The sequence below is a fragment of the Rutilus rutilus genome, assembly GCF_951802725.1.
Source record: "Rutilus rutilus genome assembly, chromosome: 18".
NCBI lineage: Eukaryota > Metazoa > Chordata > Actinopteri > Cypriniformes > Leuciscidae > Rutilus > Rutilus rutilus.
The window spans coordinates 13,645,972-13,668,034 of record NC_140231.1 but is presented as its reverse complement, the minus strand read 5'-3'; the positions used below and the strand labels follow the sequence as shown (position 1 = coordinate 13,668,034).

General features: G+C 45.9%; 1 protein-coding gene across 1 annotated transcript; it reads right to left on the bottom strand.

Annotated features, from left to right (window-relative positions):
- Window positions 1-18,737: 18,737 nt before the first annotated feature.
- LOC311277467 (olfactory receptor-like protein COR4) lies at window positions 18,738-19,676 on the bottom strand (the record flags this gene model as incomplete). The annotated part of the gene is made up of 1 exon (XM_084387777.1): window positions 18,738-19,676. One exon carries the CDS (start codon window positions 19,674-19,676, stop codon window positions 18,738-18,740), a length of 939 nt encoding a protein of 312 aa, XP_084243903.1.
- Window positions 19,677-22,063: the final 2,387 nt, after the last annotated feature.

Genomic DNA, 22,063 nt, shown 5'->3' with positions numbered 1-22,063 from the left:
AAAAACACAAACTTGGGTCACAGATGACTTGGGTGTTTAGTGAATGAAAGCCCTTCCTATTCACAAAAGCATTCTCATCCACTGTGGGTGCTTTTATCCTGATTTGTGTCCCATCGATGCAGCCAAGTACATCAGGGAAACCGGCAATGGCAAGGAATTTTTGCCTGTTTGTGTTTTGTACATTTATGCTTGGCATGCACATGTAGTTGTTCATGTGGCAACACAAGGCAAGTGACACCCTGCGGATACATACTGTACTTCCTGTAGATTTATTTGTATGCTATCACCTACTAAGATTTACATTGATCCAGTAGCAAAATAATGTAATGCGACGCACACTTGGGGCTTGGGGAGAGAGTGCCGTTTCAGTCTGTTTCATGTTGAATATCAGGCGCGATCAAGTCACATTATTCCCTCTCTTTTAAAGCGCAAATGAGCATATATGTCGACATCATCATAAATATCCAAAGGATGATATCTGTCTTGTAAAACTCATCAACGAATTTGCGGTTCTTCATTATCAATTACGAGCTCATCAATGTGATCTAATCTGGGTGCCATCTCATTCCGACCATTATTCATGGACAGACGCTTCCGTAAATATTTAGTTGGAACATAGAGTTACGTTTAAAAATATTTAGCAGTGCGTAAGTTGAAACTTAGTGCCCATTTACGCCAAAACTAGGCTAGGTTGTAACTTGCTGGTGCAATCGGCCTCCTGGAGCATAAGATCACACCGGTGTGATTAGAACGGTCAGTGCATCACGTGATCAACTGCTAAATTCAAATGTGCTTTTGCGCGTTGGCTGGCGCTGAGCCAGAGACGGACGCACTCAGCGCTGTCATAAATTACAACTATTCAGTGTTTTCAACCACATAATGTTTATTTTAGGTTTCAGACATTTAAATACACAAGTACTATAATAATATATCTATAGTTTGTAAAAAACGTACTCGGTTACTAACGTAACCTCTGTTCTCTCTAGAGAGGGAACGAGTATTGCGTAAGCTAGCTTACGCTGCGGGAAAGTCTCCTTTCACGAGATACTGAAGCCAAAAATTATCCTAATTTTTTAAACTTTGTCAACGCAGTGCGGCAGCCTGCAGACCTAGGGCAAGCGAGTCGCGTGCCCATTGGCTGCTCTGCGGCAACTGCAGCAGCCTATGGCTGAGCCTTGCGCGTGACGTCACGTCCAATGAGCGCGCTTGGCGCGCTTAGTGCGTCACAGCCCGTCATTAGGGGTGTGGCTTAGAGTATATAAGCAAGGAACAGAGGCTGCTTCGCTGGTTTCTGTCGCATGAAGCGAAAATGAGCTCGTGGCGAGAGCACGGCGGGTTACGCAATACTCGTTCCCTCTCTAGAGAGAACAGAGGTTACGTTAGTAACCGAGTACGTTCTCTTACGAGAGGTTCTCTCGTATTGCGTAAGCTAGCTTACGCTGCGGGAACACCTTTGTCAACGCCGTGCGCGCGCCCAGCATCCTGAATGAATCCCGTGGGAAGCCCAGGGAACGCGAAACGGAGCTGGGCGGCCAGATACCACAGTACACAAGCACATAATATGGGGCAGGGAGCGGCACAGCCGGTCCAACTAACACTTCCATACAGTGTAGCTCAACCAGTAGAGCTAAATCAGCAGCGTAGCCCGCGCACAGACAGTGGGCTGGCTTACGCGAGACTTAGACTGATAGCACTTTGGCCTGCAAAGCGGGAACATCCAGGTTGTAAAACCTAACAAATGTGGAGGGGGAGGCCCAGCCCGCCGCTGCACAAATGTCATGAATGGGAATCCCACTGGACCACGCCCACGATGAGGCCATGCCTCTGGTGGAGTGTGCCCGAATGCCCAAGGGGCACTGCAGGTTTTTAGATGCGTAAGCAGCTGCGATAGCATCGACTATCCATCTGGACAGAGTGTGCTTCGAGGCGGCGAGACCCTTGGTGCGCCCACCAAACGAAACAAAAAGCTGCTCTGAACGCCTGAAGGCGGCGGAGCGCGAAATATAGCTTCTCAGCGCCCTAACTGGGCAGAGGAGGTGACTATCTGCCTCGCAGCCAGTAATCGGCAGGGCTGAAAGGGAAATGACCTGCGCTCTGAAGGGAGTGCCCAAAATTTTTGGGACGTACCCATGCCTCGGTCTGAGAATAACTTTAGAGTCATTAGGTCCGAACTCGAGGCACGCAGCGTTAGTGGATAACGCGTGAAGGTCTCCCACACGTTTTACTGAAGACAGAGCTATCAGAAAAACGGTTTTGAGCGTGAGGTATTTCATATCCACAGTTTCTAAGGGTTCAAAGGGATGTGCTTTCAGTGCGTCTAAGACCAGTGAAAGATCCCACATAGGAACCGAAGGGGGTCGCGGGGGGTTCATCCTCCTCGCTCCTCTAAGGAAGCGGATGACCAACTCGTTCCTTCCTAATGCGCGGCCCGGCTCTGACACAGAGAGCGCTGAAATGGCCGCGACATAGACTTTGAGCGTGGAGGGGGACCTGCCCGCGTCCAGTAGCTCTTGAAGGAAACACAATACTTGTGAGACCCCACATGTCTGTGGATTGAGCCCTTTGGTAGTGCACCATTTGTTAAACACAGACCATTTAGACGTGTAGAGCCGCCTCGTGGAGGGGGCTCTAGATTGTATGATCGTGTTCATCACCCCTTCTGGTAGATCAGCATGTAGTTGTTGAGGCTCCACGCATGCAGAGACCAGTGCTCTGGGTGGGGATGCCAAATCGAGCCGCGGGCTTGAGAGAGAAGGTCTCTCCGCACCGGAATCGGCCAGGGGGCTGAGTCTGCCAATTGTATGAGTTCCGGGAACCAAGCTTGGTTCTCCCAGAACGGGGCTATGAGGAGCACTGTGTGGCGCGCTTTCCTGACTCTCTCGATGACCTGAGGCAGCAGAGAGACTGGCGGAGACGCATATAGCGGGCCGCTGGGCCAAGACTGGGCCAGCGCGTCCTCGCTCTTTGAAAAGAACGCTGGGCAGTGTGCGTTGTCTATTGACGCAAAGAGGTCGACTTTCGCTCTGCCAAAGCGGCGCCACAGCGACTGGACTGTTTGAGGGTGTAGAGACCACTCCCCAGGGGGAACGTTGTCCCTGGACAGTCTGTCGGGGCCCTCGTTCAGATGGCCAGGCACATGCGATGCTCTCAGAGAGCGCAGAGAGTGCTGAGCCCATACGAGGAGGCGTTCCGTCAGGGCGCAGAGTTGCTTTGATCTGACACCGCCCTGGCGGTTCACATAGGCCACTACTGAAGTGTTGTCCGTGCGGACTAGAACATGGTGACCACGGAGGAAAGGGAGGAAGTGCATGAGCGCTTTCTCGACCGCGAGCATCTCTAGACAGTTTATGTGTAGGAGATTCTCCTGGTCTGACCAGTGGCCAAAGACCGGTCTGCCTTCGAAGAGCGCTCCCCAACCTAGGTTGGACGCGTCTGTAGAGACAACTTTCCGGTGTGAGACCACTCCCATATTCACTCCCGTGTGATACCATTCGGCTGCTAGCCAGGGCTGCAGGGCTGAGACACAGACCTGAGTCACTCTGATTAGCGAGCCGCCGGTCGCCCAGGCTCGATGGGATACGCGCGTTCTCAGCCAGCGTTGAAGCGGGCGCATGCGCAGTAAACCCAACTGAAGCACTGCTGCAGCTGAGGCCATATGCCCCAGAATGCGCTGAAATGCCTTCAGGGGAACCCGGTTGCCTTCTTTGAAGGATGCAGCGAGGCGCTGGATGCGGCGCGCGCGCTGCTCCGTCAATCTGGCCGTCATCGCCACCGAGTCCAGTTCTATTCCGAGAAAGGAAATCGACTGCCGGGGCGAGAGCGAGCTCTTTGTCCAGTTGACCGCTAGACCCAAAACCTCCAGGTGGTCGAGTAGCGCTGTTCTGTGAGACACAAGTTCTGTCTCTGACTGCGCTAGAACGAGCCAATCGTCCAAGTAGTTCAGAATTCGCATTCCCTGACTCCTCAGGGGAGCGAGAGCCGTGTCCATGCATTTCGTAAATGTACGGGGTGCTAAAGACAGGCCGAACGGCAGGACTGTGTATTGATAAGCTCGACCGTCGAAGGCGAATCTCAAAAATGGCCTGTGACGGGGAGTTATCTGGATCTGGAAATAAGCGTCCTTCAGATCGAGAGAGATAAACCAGTCTCCTGGGCGAATTTGCGCGAGGATCTGTCTGGTTGTAATCATCCTGAACGGCCGTCTCATGAGGGCTTTGTTCAGATGTCTCAGATCTAAAATAGGTCTTAATGCTCCGTCCTTCTTGGGAACGAGGAAGTAACGGCTGTAAAAGCCTGACTCGCTCAGAGAAGGATGCACCTGTTCTATGGCCCCTTTTCGCAGCAGCTTTGTTATCTCTGCTTGAAGCAGATGTGCTGTTTCCAAACTCACTTTCGTTTCCGTCTGCGCTAGAAAGCGCGGAGGGCGACGAGCAAATTGGAGCGAATAACCGTGTCTTATGGTGTTGAGCACCCATTCTGACGCGCCCTGAATAGCCTCCCATGCTTTTGCATGCATAGCTAGGGGTCGAATGGTCTCTGGGTTCAGATCGCCGCGTTGCGCGGGATGGGGAACCTGTATCAGAGAAGACGGGGCGGCGCACGCGCCGCCGATGCTCGGACACGAGGGCAGAAGAACAGGGCTGGCCGACTGTGCAGAATTTAGTAGCTCGATCTTGGACGATGGAGCGTGAACTGCTGTAAAACAACCCAGGCGCGAGGGCGGCGTGGGGATTATGGTGTCTGAAAGTGGGCGCGCGTGCTCGTGAGCTGGCGCGGGATATGCACTTATGACACGGCCAGTGTTTGGGGGCTTTATGAGGTTTGCAACCTGTCTGGCAGAGCGGGCAGTGGGCAGGTGTGAGCACAGGGCTGTGGGCACATTTCCTACACTTGATGCTCGAGCGGAAAGTTTCCGCTTTAAGAGATAGCGCTCTGGACGCGTTGCCATGGGAACCTGGTCTGTGTGAGGCAGTGAGCACACGGGAGTGGGCACTTTTTCTACACTTAAAACCCCTGCGGCTTGAGCCGTAGCAATTTGAGGTAACTGAGTGACAGAGCGAGCAGCGAGTAGTTGTGAGCACGGAAGTGTGGGCACTTTTACTACATTTAGTGCTCGAGCGGTGTGAGGCCGCTTTATGAGAGAGCGCTCTGAGCGCGTTACCATGGGGATTGCACTTGTGTGAAGCAGTGAGCACATGGGTGTGGGCACATTTTCTACACTTAAAGCACTTATACTCTTTTTGAGATTTATCTGGGTCGCCGTGAAAACGGCGTTTGTGTGCAGGCGAGCGAGTGTAATTACTGGCTCGTTGGCTGCGGTGTGTGCTGCTGCAGTAGCCTGAACATAGGGGACTGACAGAGCTGTGCGTTTTGATGGCGGTCCGGCCGTAGCGGGACTCAACCATCTTTTCCTCCTTGCGGATGCTAGGAGGACTTCGCGGGCTCGGGCTTCAACGCGATCTTGGACCGCGGGCCCCGTGGGGGCGGCGGTCTGTGACGGCTGGTCGAGCGCGACCTGGGGCGATTGCCCTGGCGCCGCTGCGAAGCGTTGGGGGGCCTGGAAGAGCGCTGGTTAGAGCTGCGCACAGGAGGCTGAGTTTGAGGGCGGCCTGTGGCTGAGCTCGAACGGCGGGGCAGGAAGAGGTCCATCGCCTGCGACGCCTTCTGTACCTCAGAGAACCGATCCACAATTCCGCTGACCGCAGGGCCAAAGAGGCCGGTGGGCGAGAGTGGTGCGTTCAGAAACACAGCGCGCTCTGACTCACTCATGTCCGCGAGCGTCAACCATAGATGTCTGTCGATGACGGTGAGCGCGGCCATGGATCTGCCGATGGCTTGAGCAGCGGTCTTGGTAGCGCGCAGCGCGAGATCCGTAGCGCTGCGGAGATCGGTAAAGGCAGACTGATCCGAGCCCTTCTCGTCCAGTTCACGGAGGAGGTCGGCTTGAAGGATCTGAAGAATAGCCATTGAGTGCAGGGCGGAAGCAGCCTGGCCGGAGGCGGCGAAGCGCGGCCGGCGAGAGCTGAGGTGGTCCTGCAGGCTTTAGACGGCAGGGCAGACTTTGAGCGCCATCTAGCAGACGGCGGGCAAAGGTGCGTTGCCACAGCATCCTCAACGGCGGGGATGCCGTTATAGCCGTTCTCGGCGGCTCCGTCCACCTGGGAGAGAGCCGAGGAGACTGGCGAGCGGAGTCTGGTGGAGAACGGAGCGTTCCAGGACTTAGAGAGCTCGGCGTGGAGCTCAGGCAGGAAGGGTGCTGACCTAGAGGCAGGCGCAGGGCGGCGGCTAGGCAGAAAAAACCCGTCAAGGCGATTGGGCTCCGGCTCCTTAGGTGGAGACCAATCCAGTCCCATTCTCTCGACCGCTAAAGTGAGGAGGCGGAGAAGCTCTGCGTCAACACTAGCGCGGATTCGAGAAGACTCCATAGTAGAGGGGGCGGAGCGGAGAGAGCCCGACCACTCCTCGCTGTCAGACGCGAGCAGAGAGCAGCTGTCAGCGGCATCATCTGCATCATCCCCCAGGGCGACGGCAGTGCGGGCAGTGGCCGGCCGCTGCGCGTCGGAGAAGGGTGGGGGGGAAGGAGAGAGCGAGGCTCGCGGGAGAGGTTCCGGCGAGCGCTCAGCTGTAGCGTCCAGTTCCGGCGGCCTTTGAGAGCGACGTTTTTTCTTTCGTGGCCCGGAAGAAGCGGCCGGAGAAGATGGAGTGTCTTCGAATTTAGCGAGTCGAGCCCGTAGGGTCGACATCGGTAAATCTTCACACTGTTCGCAGCCGCCCTCGGAGAGAGCGCGAACAGCGTGGTCAAAACCCAGGCAGAGAGCGCACAGCACGTGGCGGTCTCCGTCGCTGAGCGAGGCTCTGCACGAGCCACAGGATGTGCGAGGCATTTGAAACAACGCCTCGCGCTCTTTTAGATGCAAGTGTGTCGCGGCGGACACACACACACACACAAAACAGAGCAGAAAAGGATATAAGGCCGGATGGCGCAGCAGGCAGGGAAGGCTGAAGGCGGCGAGCGGCCGGCGTCCTCAGGCTGAGATCCTCGGCGTGCTGGTCGCTGGATTCAACGGCGGCTTCCTCGGAGATCAGCGATGCGAAGAGCTTCGCTGAAGAGACAGAAATCAGCGAAGCAGCCTCTGTTCCTTGCTTATATACTCTAAGCCACACCCCTAATGACGGGCTGTGACGCACTAAGCGCGCCAAGCGCGCTCATTGGACGTGACGTCACGCGCAAGGCTCAGCCATAGGCTGCTGCAGTTGCCGCAGAGCAGCCAATGGGCACGCGACTCGCTTGCCCTAGGTCTGCAGGCTGCCGCACTGCGTTGACAAAGTTTAAAAAATTAGGATAATTTTTGGCTTCAGTATCTCGTGAAAGGAGACTTTCCCGCAGCGTAAGCTAGCTTACGCAATACGAGAGAACCTCTCGTAAGAGAACACACTGATGTCAATGGAAGCGGCAATAACAATCCTTTCAACTAAAAATTGACAGGGTGTTTTATTCATATCAGATACACATTGTGTACTGTAGGTAACTATAATGTTTACACTAATCTTCTCCCACTTCTCCGACCACTTATACTTTAATGTATTTTGGGAGAAGTGGATGAATTTATGTGTTGTAAATCTGACAGATCCGATTCTCTGAATTGAAATCTAACATGGCAGTGCCCATCGCGCGTTATATATCTTTCATGATCATTATAAAGATGAAGATATACCACTGTGCTTAATTCCGTCATTCATGTATTTTTTTGCAATCAACCAAAGATTTTAGACAAGACTAAACACTCCAATTTATTATAGGCATGGTTCCTCTGACTGTAATGTGACCCCCACACTGCATTTTGCTGTAAACATACACAAACTACAACTTACCTTTCCGCTTATAGATGATTTTGTTGAGGATGTTGAGGATAATTCATATATTCATGAATTGTAATATTATAAAATGTAATGTTAATCGAAATTAATAAATAATTAATAATAAATAGTGGTGGTGGTGTGGCGCAATGGATAAGACACATGCCTTTGGTGTGAGAGACCCGGGTTCGAATCCACTGTGAGACACCAATGTGTCCCTGAGCAAGACACTTAACCCCTAGTTGCTCCAGAGGCGTGCGACCTCTGACATATATAGCAATTGTAAGTCGCTTTGGATAAAAGCGTCAGCTAAATGAATAAATGTAAATGTAAATGTAAATAATTAATAAAAATATTCATTTGAAAAATTACAACTCCTATAATAGCGCTCTTTTTGTGACATCACTGTCATCACACTGATGGTGCAATTAACTGAGGAAAATATTTTACCTAAAACATTAGAACCTCAAAATGTGTCATAATGTCCAGAAAAAAAAAAAAAAGACAGATGAGGAGATTAGAGAATTTTTTTTTTTTTTTTAAATCTGACGAAGAGTTATAATTAAATTAAAGTTCAGGAGAAGCACGTTTAGATAATTAACCTAATTATTATGGGAGGAGCTCACCCAGTCAAGTTAATTAGCATCAGTATGTACAGCAGACTTACCTCTGTTCTGACAGTTTTCCAGTATCCCTCCACCACCCCATCTCCTCACTTCTTACTATTCCTATCCCAACCTGGGATGGGGGAAGTACTCTTGGTTCGGGCCAAATTTCAAGCTCGGAGCCCTCCCCTCGGACAGCACGGCAAATTTCAAGCTCGGAGCCCTCCCCTCGGACAGCACGCCAAATTCGCATATCCTTTACTCTATTTAATTATATGTAAGTGTGAACTTTTGAAATGCACTGGGTGGCGCTGTGGAGCGTGTCAACAAGTAGATTGTATTTGATCACATAATGTCATCGAAGCCTTGCGAAGTTTCGAATTACTTAGATGAAAATTATCTTACTAAATGATATTACAAAATGGAATTACTTTTAATCAAATTAATTAATGAAACTGAGTTATCATAAAATATCACCACCACAATGAGAAATCCAAACACTAATCGAATGAGGAAAGACAGCTGTCCATCATTGCACTCAAGACAATTGTAACTGTAGCTGTACCCCGAGTGAGCCATGAGATGATACCTTATCAAATAGCAAAATGATTTTGAGACATATGCTTCCTTTAAGTTTCGCTGAGGGAGATGCAAAGCACTGTGTGGAAGAAATTATATCTTTAAGATGTGTGTGACCATCATATGACAGTAAAAGAGCACACACAAACCTTATTCTAATATGGAATTGTATTGGAATGGTAAAGAGTCGTGACAGGAGGGCCTCCACTCAAGGATAAAATATGATGAACAAGTCTAAGAATGTTCCACGAACGATAACATTCTGGGAGTCAAAACTATAAAAGAGGAAGGATGCCCTCCCCTCACTGTTACATTCTGCAGCCACTCTGTGTGACTGTATGACTCTTGACCTTTTCTTGCAAGAAAATAAACCTCATCAAAGACTATTGGAAATGTTTGTCTCTTGTTCAGTGATAGAATTGTGTTTGCCACCACATGCTGTTAGAAATTTCGCTTAGCACACCGTTATCTTTGTGTCTCTGCAACGTCTGTCAGCGCAGCGCATTTACTCAATCGAACATGGATATTATTGTTTTTCTTAACATGAACGTGAAACAATATAAACACGATAACCATATGCTGACTATATGTACTACATTCTGTATGATAATTGGTACAAAAACTTTAACTTTTGTTTAACAATTTTAAATAATGGTTAATAATAAATAACCATTTTTAATAATTAAAATTAAATAACAGGATGAACTAATGTGAACAACACCCCGTTGTAGCGTGGCGGACAAGAACCGAACTGGATTCTGTATCCAATCTCTACTGTCTGCAGGACCCACTGAGATATGTTTGGCAGATTCTTCCATTCTGTCAGATAATCTACTAAGGGTGCAAGAACTACTGAAGAACGGTCTTCAGATCTGGCTTTTGCTTCGAAGGCTTCGGCTGAGAATGTCGGCCCTCCTCCAATGATTTCTGAGGGGGAGCATGGGATGCGACACTCTCCTTTTGCTATGCTCTATATGAGGAGCTGGACGGCTGGGGCTGCTCATGCCTAGCAGCCCCAGGGGGTTGGACACGCCAAGGGAGGTACTTCTTAAATGCCTCTGCTTGCTTTTTGGCCTCCTGGAACCTCTCGACGACCGTATTTACAGAGTCGCCGAAGAGGCCAGAAGGCGTTAGCGGGGCATCTAACAAAAAAGCTCTGTCTTTATCTTTGATTTCTGCTAAGTTAAGCCAAAGATGCCTCTCAGTAGCCACCAGGGCTGCCATAGACTGTCCAGTTGCTCTGGCGGTCTCCTTGGTGGCCCTGAGAGAAAGATCTGTGGCCCGACGCAGTTCTCAAACTTCGTTGGGCCCAACTCCCTCGCTTTTGTCCAAATCCCCCTGCAGATCAGCCTGATATGCCTGAAGCACAGCCATAGTATGAAGGCATACTCCAGCCTGACCTGCTGCCGTATATGCTTTACCCACTAAATTAGATGTTGATTTGAGTGGCTTAGTGGGCAGCACTAGGGCCTTCAGGGACGATGCTGAACCAGGGGACAGATAGCTGGCTAGCATTTGTTCATCCCTGGGCATCGTCCCATAGCCATATTCTTTCAACCCCGGAATGTACATGGACTTGGGGGCTGAAAAGACGAGGCGAATACCCCTCCGCTGGGAGGGCTTCCGACACCGGCGAGAGAGTGCTGGATCCCCCGGGTAAGGGAAGAGAAAGGGATCCCTAAGAATGTGATCCCCAAGAATGCAGAAGATCTCTCACAATGCTGACAGTCAGCCCCCTCGAAGGCTGACATAGCATGCTCCTCTCCCAAACACAATATCCAAAGTTTGTGTGTATACTTTATACTGATGTTTACAGTATGCTGAAGATAAATAGAACCTTAACAAGAACGTTTCCTGCATGTTTAGGTGTAAGACAAGAATGCAGCCTCTCAGGACTTATGTAATATCTATAGAACCTCTGTTAAGAGTTCTAAGGGAAAAGTTGCAAGCTATTTCAGTCCTCAATCCCAATATATTGGATGCTACTATAGTTAGACTTAGTGCCTATGCTGATGATGTTATGGTCATAATAAGATCTCAAGAAGATATTTTTCAACTGAGCAAGTGCCTGTTTTCAAAAAGCATTTTCAGCAAAGGTATATTGGAATAACACAGAAGCATTACTTTGTGGTCAGTGGCAGGAAGAAGTTCCACCTCATCTCCCACAACAGTGCCACTGGAATACAGAGGGATTAAAAGTTTTTTTTTGGAACTCAACAATACATGACAAAGAATTGGAACGGAGTAGTTGAAAATATACTGGTAAGATTAAAGAGATGGGGTTGGAATCAACCACAATTATCAGAGGCAGAGTATTAGTGGTAAACAGCCCATACCCCCAGGCAGTTAGACTGCTGAATAAGAACTGTTCCCTTCTCACTCCCCCTCACACTTAATCCACTCAACATTATCCAACAATTGCAATAACTGTGAAGTGGACTCTGTATTGATGCAGCACACAATTATACACATTTTCTGGTTAATAAGGATTCTTCGCCTCATATGCCCTGTGTGACGTTGCTGGCTGAATGATAAGAGGAAGCAGAATCCACATGCAGCAAACTTTATAACTAGACAAACTCAGACTCGGGAAACAGGACACAGGAATCAAACAGCCAACATACAAAAACAAGAACTCACAAAGACTGAGACTAGACACAGGGCTTAAATACATGGGCAAACAAGCTAAACAAGATAACAAGGGGGCGTGGTTAAATCAGAAACACCTGGGGAGACTAATAAACAAGAAAGACTACAAAGGACTCCAAAACATGGCACAGAACAGGAAATAACAAAAAAGCATACCAGACAAGGGAAACACAGGACAGGAATCATGACATAGCCCCCCACTTAAGGAGCAGATTCCAGATGCTCCTCAGGAAATAGTTCAGGAGGGTGGTGGAGCGGAGGCGGACCCAGGGGGCGGGATGGAGGGCCAGGCCCGTGGAGCGGAGGAGGGCCTGGAGACTGCAGTAGTACGGGAAGCCAGGGCGGAGAAGGCAGTGCAGGCGACAAGGGAGGAGCAGGCAGTGCAGGCGACCAGGGCAGAGCAGGCAGTGCAGGCGACCAGGGCGAAGCAGGCAGTGCAGGCGACCAGGGCGGAGCAGGCGACCAGGGCGGGGCAGGCTGTGCAGGCGGCCAGGGCGGGGCAGGCTGTGCAGGCGGCCAGGGCGGTGAAGACCGTGCAGGCGGCCAGGGCGGTGAAGACCCTTCGGGCGGCCACGGCACAGGAACAGACACCGGCTCAGGAACAGGAACCGGCTCAGGAACAGACAGCGTGACAGCGGCCATCTCTGTTGAGGGCTCCGGTTCAGGCGTGTCGGCGGCTATCTCTGCTGAGAGCTCAGTCGACGTGGCAGCGGCCATTTTGTCCAGAGACACTGGCTCGGTGGCGGCCATCTTGTCTGGAGACACTGGCTTGGTGTCGGCCATCTTGTCCGGAGAGACTGGCTCGGCAGACGTGACTTGAACAGACTCTGGATCGGCGGCGGCCATCTTGTCCGGAGACACTGGCTCGGCGGCGGCCATCTTGTCCGAAGACACAGGCGTGGAGTCGGCCATCTTGTCCGAAGACAGAGGCGTGGAGTCGGCCATCTTGTCTGTAGACACAGGCGCAGAAAGAGGAAGAGGAACAGATTCAGGCTCAGTATCAGGATCAGTTTCAGGCTCAGGAACAGATTCAGTCTCGGCGGGGCGAGACTCTTGACGGGCGGACGTGACGTGAAGCTCAGTCTCTGGATCGGCTGACGTGACGTGAAGCTCAGTCTCTGGATCGGCAGAAGTGACGTGAAGCTCAGTATCTGGGTCGGCAGAAGTGACGTAAAGCTCAGTCTCTGGATCGGCAGAAGTGACGTGAAGCTCAGTCTCTGGATCGGCAGAAGTGACGTGAACAGTCTCTGGATCAGGATCAGCGCCAGGGTTCGTACGTTTTGAAAAAACCTGGAAAAGTTATGGAATTTGAAAAATGCAAATTCCAGGCCTGGAAAGGTTTTGAAAAAACAAAAAGACCCAGAAAGTTTTGGAAAAGTCATGGAATTTTTCTTTTAACACAGCATAATATGTGATTAATACAAAAACTGTTTAATAAAAAAATATTTCGCGTTGTCTTAACGTCCTTATATTCGGGCGGCATAACGTTCTGTTCACTTCCGAATCCGATTCACTCACTTGTTGCGATGTTGCCTGAGGCGAAGTCGGTGCTGACAGAAATTTAATTGAAATGCCAGGAAAGTGGCACGAGCATGCTAAAGTTTTGCAAGTCGAGAATGTAGCGGAAAGAGGATTGCAGCTCTGGCCGCATGTGAAATGATACGCAGTATATCTCCTGCACGCGAGAGGAGAGAAGAAAACGAGTAAATGTCAGTTCAATTGTAAGTTCATTCTTTATGTGCATAGGAGTGTGCGATATTGTCTATGAACTATGATGATATTGTAGCCTAATCATTGTTTTAATGGTGCCTTCACGTGCTATGGAAAAGATGATATTTTCCACTTGTGAACTGGTATTTACCAGTGTGTTGTGTTCAAGTGCTTTTGTTGTCGTAATGTAGGTAAAATTGGACTCACAGATCCAAACCTGTTATTTGGCTAAAACAATTTTAGATTGCTTAAGTCAGTAAATCATGGTGTCGCTGGCATACACTACAGACAAAATACATTCACGTGAGTAAATTGCCTGACCGCTCATTACTAGGAGGCTCCTATTGACTGCTAGCTAGCATCTGCTCTGGGTAGGTAACACCAAACCATAACGGTATTTTTAAAACTGACACTGAGTGTTAACGCATTATATTACAATTGTTAATGACACAACATTGTATAGGCTACAAAAACTATCCGCTAACAGTAGCAAAAAACGTTTAGTTGTGTGCAATGCTTATTCACGACTCTTGCGTTGCTCTCCGCCATTTTGAAAAGGTCAAAGGTTATCTCATCTCGGCAACTCGTGCATCAAAATATTCTACGAGTTGCCCAGTGGAAAATACCACATGAGGGGGTGTTCATGTGCATTTTCCATGTTGGCTTTTGGTATTTACCATAATTACCATAGCACGTGAAGGCACCATAACTATGTATGAGGCACTGCGAGCTGACACATCGCGTTTGTCTCTCATGCTTGCTTTCACTGCGTGATGTGTCAGTGCAGTTATAGATGTCCCCAAATGAGTTTTTGTCTTATATTTATATCATATTATGTTGTCATATTAGAATATCACATGAGCAAGAGTGCCGTTTTCCTTTGCATATAATTGCATATGTGCTATTTATTTTATGCAACAGGTAAATTAACAGTAAAGTTAACATTGTGAGTTACTTTTTAGACACAATATTGTCAATTTTCACTTTATATCGCCGACGAGAATTTCATAATGAAGCCGTAGTCCAACAGACATCGATGATTTTTAAAAAATTATTATTTAATGAAATCCGCGTTTTGAACGAATCATTTTAACGATTCAATGAACAATCACTTGTTTTTTGAATGAATCAGCCGTTTGAACGAATCGGTTGAAATTACTCCAACAACTCGCTTAAGACAGTGACTTGCCGCCACCTACTGGTGGTTTTAGTTTCATATTTAAAGTAAAACGTCTTTTAATTAAAAGTTAAAATTATAAATCATTTCATTTAAATATTGAATAGCTTTATTTATGCAATTGTAAATGAAGTGTAAATATAGTAGGCTAATGCCAGTTTTGATGCCGCTTCTGTGTCAGCTCTAATGTCGACTGACATTTTCAGGAATACATAGTCATGGAAATGTGCCGAAAAGTCATGGAAAAGTCATGGAAAAGTATTGGTTAAAATGTGTATGAACCCTGCAGCGCGCTCTGAGCTTGACGGGACCAGCGGCGGCGAGGGCTTTGAGCTGGGTAGGACCAGCGGCGAAGAGGACTTTGAGCTGGTTAGGACCAGCGATGAAGAGGGCTTTGAGCTGGACAGGACCAGCGATGAAGAGGGCTCTGAGCTGGACGGAACCAGCGGCGAAGAGGGCTCTGAGCTGGGCAGGACCAGCGGCGAAGAGGGCTCTGAGCTGGACAGGACCAGCGGCGAAGAGGGCTCTGTGCTGGACGGGACCAGCGGTGAAGGCTCTAGCTTGGCGGGCATGTCGCTTGCTGTCTCAGGCGCAGCGGGCATGACGCATACTGCCTTGGCTTCGGCAGATCTGGCGTGAAGTGCGGGCTCGGCTGGACGTGAAGTGCAGGCTCGGCTGGACTGGCGTGAAGTGCAGGCTCGGCAGGACTGACGTGAAGTGCAGGCTCGGCAGGACTGACGTGAAGTGCAGGCTCGGCAGGACTGTACTCAGGCTGGACGGACGGGACGTAAATTAGTTCAGGCTCAGGGGGTACTGTGAGCTTGTGGGGTTCTTCAACTACCAAGCCCACAGTAAATGATGAACCGCCCAGGAGAAGAGCCAGGTTGATATACCCCTCTAGGGTCCATCCGGCATTATCATCCGGCATCATCAGAGCGATCTCCTCATCTAACCCACTCCAAAACATGTCCATGAGCTGAGAGTCCTCTAATGATGCTAAATGACAACAAGTCAAAAAGTCCCTAGCATACCTCTCGATAGGCTGACCATCTTGGAACAGAGAGGATAGCCAACTACTTAGAGCTCCGTTGCTTACAACTGCTGGATCCATTTTGTGGTGAGTTCTTCTGTGACGTTGCTGGCTAAATGATAAGAGGAAGCAGGATCCACATGCAGCAAACTTTATAACTAGACAAACTCAGACTCAGGAAACAGGACACAGGAACCAAACAGCCAACATACAAAAACAAGAACTCACAAAGACTGAGACTAGACACAGGGCTTAAATACATGGGCAAACAAGCTAAACAAGATAACAAGGGGGCGTGGTTAAATCAGAAACACCTGGGGAGACTAATAAACAAGAAAGACTACAAAGGACTCCAAAACATGGCACAGAACAGGAAATAACAAAAAAGCATACCAGACAAGGGAAACACAGGACAGGAATCATGACACCCTGTTACTTGTTTGTTATATGTCGCTTTGCCCTGTTTTGGTGCTATTGTTGATCTCACTTAATCCGTATATTATGCATATTATCCACCAATGCAATAACTGTGAACTGGACTTTGCATCGCTGCAGCACACACAATTATATAAAAAAAATTCTGGTTACTAATGATTCTTCGCCTCACATACTGTTTTTCTTGTTGTTTATTTGTCGCTGTGCCCTGTTTACAAAATATGCTACTAAGAGATATGATCTCTTGCACTCCATGAAATTGCACTGTCGATTGATGCTCTAATGTAATCTCGTTGTATCATTGCAATCACAATAAATTATTATTATTATTATTATTATTATTTAAAGGTAGGGTAGGTGTTCCTGTTCAGAAACACTTTTTTTTATACTGGGTGAAATGGTCCTTCCATCCTGATAGTAGTCAATACATTATGTGTTTAGAAAAAGGAATGAAAAAAATCAGACCTCTGTAGCAGCTGCAGGACAGTAAAAACTCTGACCAATCACTGCCATTCGGTGCGAATGTAAAGAACCAATCAGATGCCTTCATGTCTCGTGCCCGCCCCGAGCCCCACTGCGCGCGCTGCCCTGCGTGCACTCATCACATGTCACCGTTCCCGGAAATATTCAGCTCAAAGCACCTGCATGCAGTCAGCGAAGGCAAACAAGGCAAAAACTACTTCCTCGGACCCTGCCCGCACTCTTGAACGACCTCCTCTGCTTCGCCCTCAACCCCGGACCTGTCCTCGAACCGACGATGCGGTACTTGTCTCCGGACTCGGAGTGTACGTTAGTCTTCATTAGAGTCAACAATGTTTTCATCATGGAAACTCTTACATGCAAAACACCGTATATGTTATGAATCTTACACGAAATTCACCTTCATCACAGTGTAACTGATGGTAATGGAAAAACGTGTATCAATGCAACCTGTTTTTAGTTTTGCCTTATAAATATAGCTCGTTACCGAATGAAACTTTACCATTATCGATATGCTAGCTTGATAGTGAGTACTAAAAGAAATCTTATTTGTTTATATTCATAGTGATAAAGTTGAGGTATAAAGTGAGGTATTTTATTACATGTGATTCTGACATGATGTCACTGTATGTACTGCGCTCCTTCCTCTCCACTCGTCTCAGGTAATAAATGCGTCTTGTTCCAGCCTGAGCGTTTGGCGTCGCGCGTTCATGTGTTTTGGGGGCGTGGCTTTGGAAGGAGCTCAGAAGGGAGGGGGTGGGAGTGAATGGAAATAATGAGCTGTGTTTATTGCAGATTAAAAGGTCTACAGTCACTCGATTTTTATATTTTCTTTTTCAGAGTACTTACATTTTAATTATGTATTGGTATATAAAGACAGTTTAAACAAATTTGGAATGTTTTTTTTTAGAAAAATGATTACCTAACCTACCTTTAACAACTTAGCTGCTTCAATGTTGTGACATCGACTGACTGTTTTAGACCCTCCAACAGGACTTTTACAGCTTTTCCAAAACATTTTGTGAACTTTTTCATTTCATTTTTCATTGGCTTCATCCAGGCATACTAGATTTACCTGTGTTTGAGGGTAGTCAAGGCCTCATTGATTTAACCTCTAAATGGAAAACTATGATATTACAATCGGCTCAAAAACTGCTTTATAACATCTATCCGCAGCCATGGATTATGTATGTTTTAGCAATATTATGAGCTATAAGTAAAATGGCACTTGACAGAAAATTATTGCTAATGTCTAATAATGTAATCAAAGGTTTGGGTATGAATGGGTTCTATCAGTCTGTATTAAAGGAGTAGTTTTCTGTACAATAAATAACTAAACAAATGGGGAGAAGGTCAGAAAGGGTAGTGAAAAATGTTTTAAGGTAAAATCAACATTTCCTATATTAAACAAATTTCTTGAGGATTATTTTGTCAATGGGTTAAATCAGTTATTTTTCCCTGAATTATTTGTTACATTGTATAATTGGCAGGATAATGGGGAAATAAGACAACTCTTTTCTTTACGAGAACTTCAACATGTCCTTTTTAGAAAGTAGTAAGTGACATATGTATATAGCATGTGTGAAGTCAAGATTTTGTGAACCTTTTAAAAATAAGACAGATAAAAAATGGATGTGTTATCTATTTGTCCCTGACATACAATCACCTTCATGACATTTGTTTTATAAAAGTCAATTGTCCATCGCTTTTTTTTCTTTTAAGCATGTTTTTAATTATTCAGCACATAAGAATTCCTTTGTGTTCTGTGTAGTTGCATAGAGGAACTCTTTTTTGTTTAATATTGCTTAATTGCCAAATGAAAAGACAAAAGGATGGTGTGATTCAATTACACAATTCCTGTTAAATCGGTTTAGCCTTTATTAAAACTCAAAACTTTCCCAATGTACACATGGTAACTCTTTTTACCTAATATGTACTGGCATTTTTATTTTATTTTATTTTTTTATCAATGCCTCTTCTCTATTACCCAATCCAAGCTTATTGCAACAATAACAAATTATCATTAATCTATTTAGCTGCTGCTTATGTATAACCCTTGTATGTGACATATGACATATTTACCATAAACTCTAATTGTTCTTAGAATTTTCACATATGCCTATACACACAATAAAAGAGTAAAATAAAATTAATAAAAGTTATGATTTTCAAAGATTAGTAGAGTTCTTTTATGGACATGAATAAATAAATGAAATCACTTTGTATTAACTTTATTTCTAAAAACATTTAAGATCCGTTGTCTTATTTCCTTGGCTTGTAAACCATATATTATAGGGTTTAAGGCTGGTGGAATAACATGGAACATTAAAGTGGATAGTTTCCTAGTTTCAGCATATACAGTGAAACGATGGAGAAAAATCCCGACAGATCCAGATATCAGCATGATTATGTAAACAGCTAAGTGAGTGCTGCAGGTTTTTATGGCTTTGCTGTTGGTTGCTTTGTTTTTGCCTTTGAAGCAGATCATCGCTATTTTGAGGTATGTTAATGCTACACTACCTATTGATGAGGCATATAAAACCACAGTAAAAGTTAATCCATATACATTATTAATAACTGTACTTTCACAGGACAGTTTAAATAACGAAGCATTGTCACAAGCGTGGTTGTGAATCACAGATCTGCAGTGAGACAGGCGCACACTGAGGCTAATCAGAATTCCCACCAGCACTACTGCAGCACCCCAGGCTCCTGCCGAGAGTTTAACCACCATGTTATTGCTCATTATAGTTGGGTATCGCAGTGGATTGCATATGGCCACATATCTGTCAAAGGCCATGATTATTATCACAGTGTGAGATACTGTACCATTCAAATGTAAACAATAAGCTTGAATAACACACTCCACATATGTGATGTAGCGCTCAGAGGGGTCTTTTAAGAAATCCCTCAACAATTGTGGCAAAAGAGCAGTTGACCCCAAAACATCGTTCAGTGTCAAGTTGCAGAAAAGAACATACATAGGCTGGTGTAAATTTTTGTCTGCTGTGATCTGAATCATCATCCCAATGTTAGATACCATTATAAATATGTAAACCATCAAAAGAAGGATAAATGAAGGAAAAATTGACTCAGTTGTAACTTGCAGTCCCTCCACCAGTAGCACACTGTATCTGAAAGTCAGGTTGTCCATCTGTAATCTAAACAAAACATACAGGTAAAATATATAATAAGATATAAAACTATATCTAACAGATACAACATATAATACAAAATATAACACCTTACAGGAGCATAATCTTCTTTTCTCTGAATAAAGCTTAGTTTGCTTGGTCATTTTAAATGTGTGTCAAGTTCTGTGTTGTCATCCTAAGAGTACAAACAATCTTTGCTGTGATTGGTGTATTGCTGGTCCAGTTAGTTTGCTGGTCACATAGGAAAAGGCACTATTCTGCTCCAAAACATGTTATATAATATTAGTAAGTCACTTAAAACTCATATTCATGTTACATTTGTTTATTTATCTTTTAAGAATGTTTTGAAATAATTTAGCACAACATTAGGAATTAAGAATTCCTTTGTGTTCTGTGTAAATATATTTTCACAGCGGAACTCTTTCTTGTTTAATATTGCTTAATTGCAGAGGTTATTTAAAAAACAAATGAAAAGATAAAAAGGATGGTGTAATTCAATTTTGATGACCTGTTAAATCTTTTTAGCCTTTATTAAAACTCAAAACTTTCCCAACGAACACATGGTAACTCACATATATACTGGATACTATAACATAATCCAATCTTATTGCAACAATAACAAATTATCATTCATCTATTTTGCAGCTGCTAATGTGATCCTGAACAAAACATACTATATGATATTGGTGAGTCATATAAAACTAATACTAAAGTTTAGTATTTGTGCGATATTTAATTGAAGTCCTTCAGGACATATTTTTCAGGCTTGTGTTCTGTTTAGTTCTTCACGTTGTTTCTGAGTTACATATTTTCTTGAATTTTAGTTCTACCAGAAAGACAGGCAGGTGAACGTTTGCATGGTATTTATTCTGAAATGTATTAACAAATGGTAGTGAGTGCAGCTACAGTGATTCGTATTTAGTTGTATAAAAAAGTTATTTGGGGTAGGCCCGTCCTTAGTCCGAATCCTGGGGATGCAGATTTGGCTAATCCTGCCTGAAGATGAAGGCAGGGGGGGAGCCTACCCCCTATGGATGGACAGGGGCCAAACTGGTGGTGGAAGGTAGGATGGAGGGGAACATCATTATCATTAACTGTGAACATGGAATGTCTCGTTTACGTATGGTAACCCTTGTTGCCTGAAAGAGGGAACAGAGACGTTCAATGGAGGAGACCGACAAAAATGGGATCTTCGCAGAGAGACCAATCTACTTCAAGAGAAACTAAACGAGCCAATGCACATTGGCATGCGATAATTTGCAGCGTGGGTATATAATGAGCAGAAGGTGCAACGCATTTTTGGTTTTCGCTGAGGAGCCGAGCCAGAGTCCTGGCCGCACAGCGATAGTACAACAACATGGCGACGGAACAAACGTAACCGAGACATTCGTCGGAGGAGACCGACAGAAATGGGATCCCTACTAAAACGCCATGTCATTGGCCCAGTGCCCTGCATAAGCATCACTTCTCTCCCTCTGTTAGGGGCAGAAGCTTATGCGGGGAGTCCCAGCCACTGATGTACTGCAAGAAACTCTCAGTGAGAACATTGGATAACACTGGGAAAGCGTGCCCTTTCCAGTGGAAGGGGAACGCTGTGGAAGTGGCGACTTGCCATGAGAGAGGTAACATGTGGAGAATACACATATGGATTAGCCAAGCAGGGTAGTACAACATATGGAAGTCTCTGGGGTGGTTCCAGCCTAATCCTAGGGTGGAAGTGCACCGGCAGAGCCGGCAAAGCAGTCTCTGCCAAGGGAAAGAATACCGTGGAAGAATACACATTATGGTTGAAAATACCATCATTGGCCTAGAAAGATAACATTATGGGAGTCAAAACTATAAAAGAGGAAGGATGCCCTCCCTTCACTGTCACATTCTGCAGCCATTCTTTGTGACTGTATGACTCTTGACCTTTTCTTGCAAGAAAATAAACCTCATCAAAGACTATTGGAAATGTTTGTCTCTTGTTCAGTGATAGAATTTTATTTGCCACCACATGCTGTTAGAAATTTCGCTTATCTTTGTGTCTCTGCAACGTCTGTCAGCGCAGCACATTTACTCAATCGAACGTTGATATTATTGTTTTTCTCAACATGAACGTGAAACAATATAAACACGATAACCATATGCTGACTATAATGTACATTCTGTATGATAATTGGTACAAAAACTTTTTTTGTTTTTTAAATTTTGAAAAATGACCATCCCTAATATTGAAATAAATATTATTATATAGTGCTGTCAATCGATTAAAAAAATGAACTTGATTAATCAAATAAAAATCTGTTATTAAATCATGATTAATCGCAATTAAAAAACACTTACTTTTTTTAGGTTTATATTAGTTAATATATTTTATACTGAATAATTTCACAGTTAATCACAA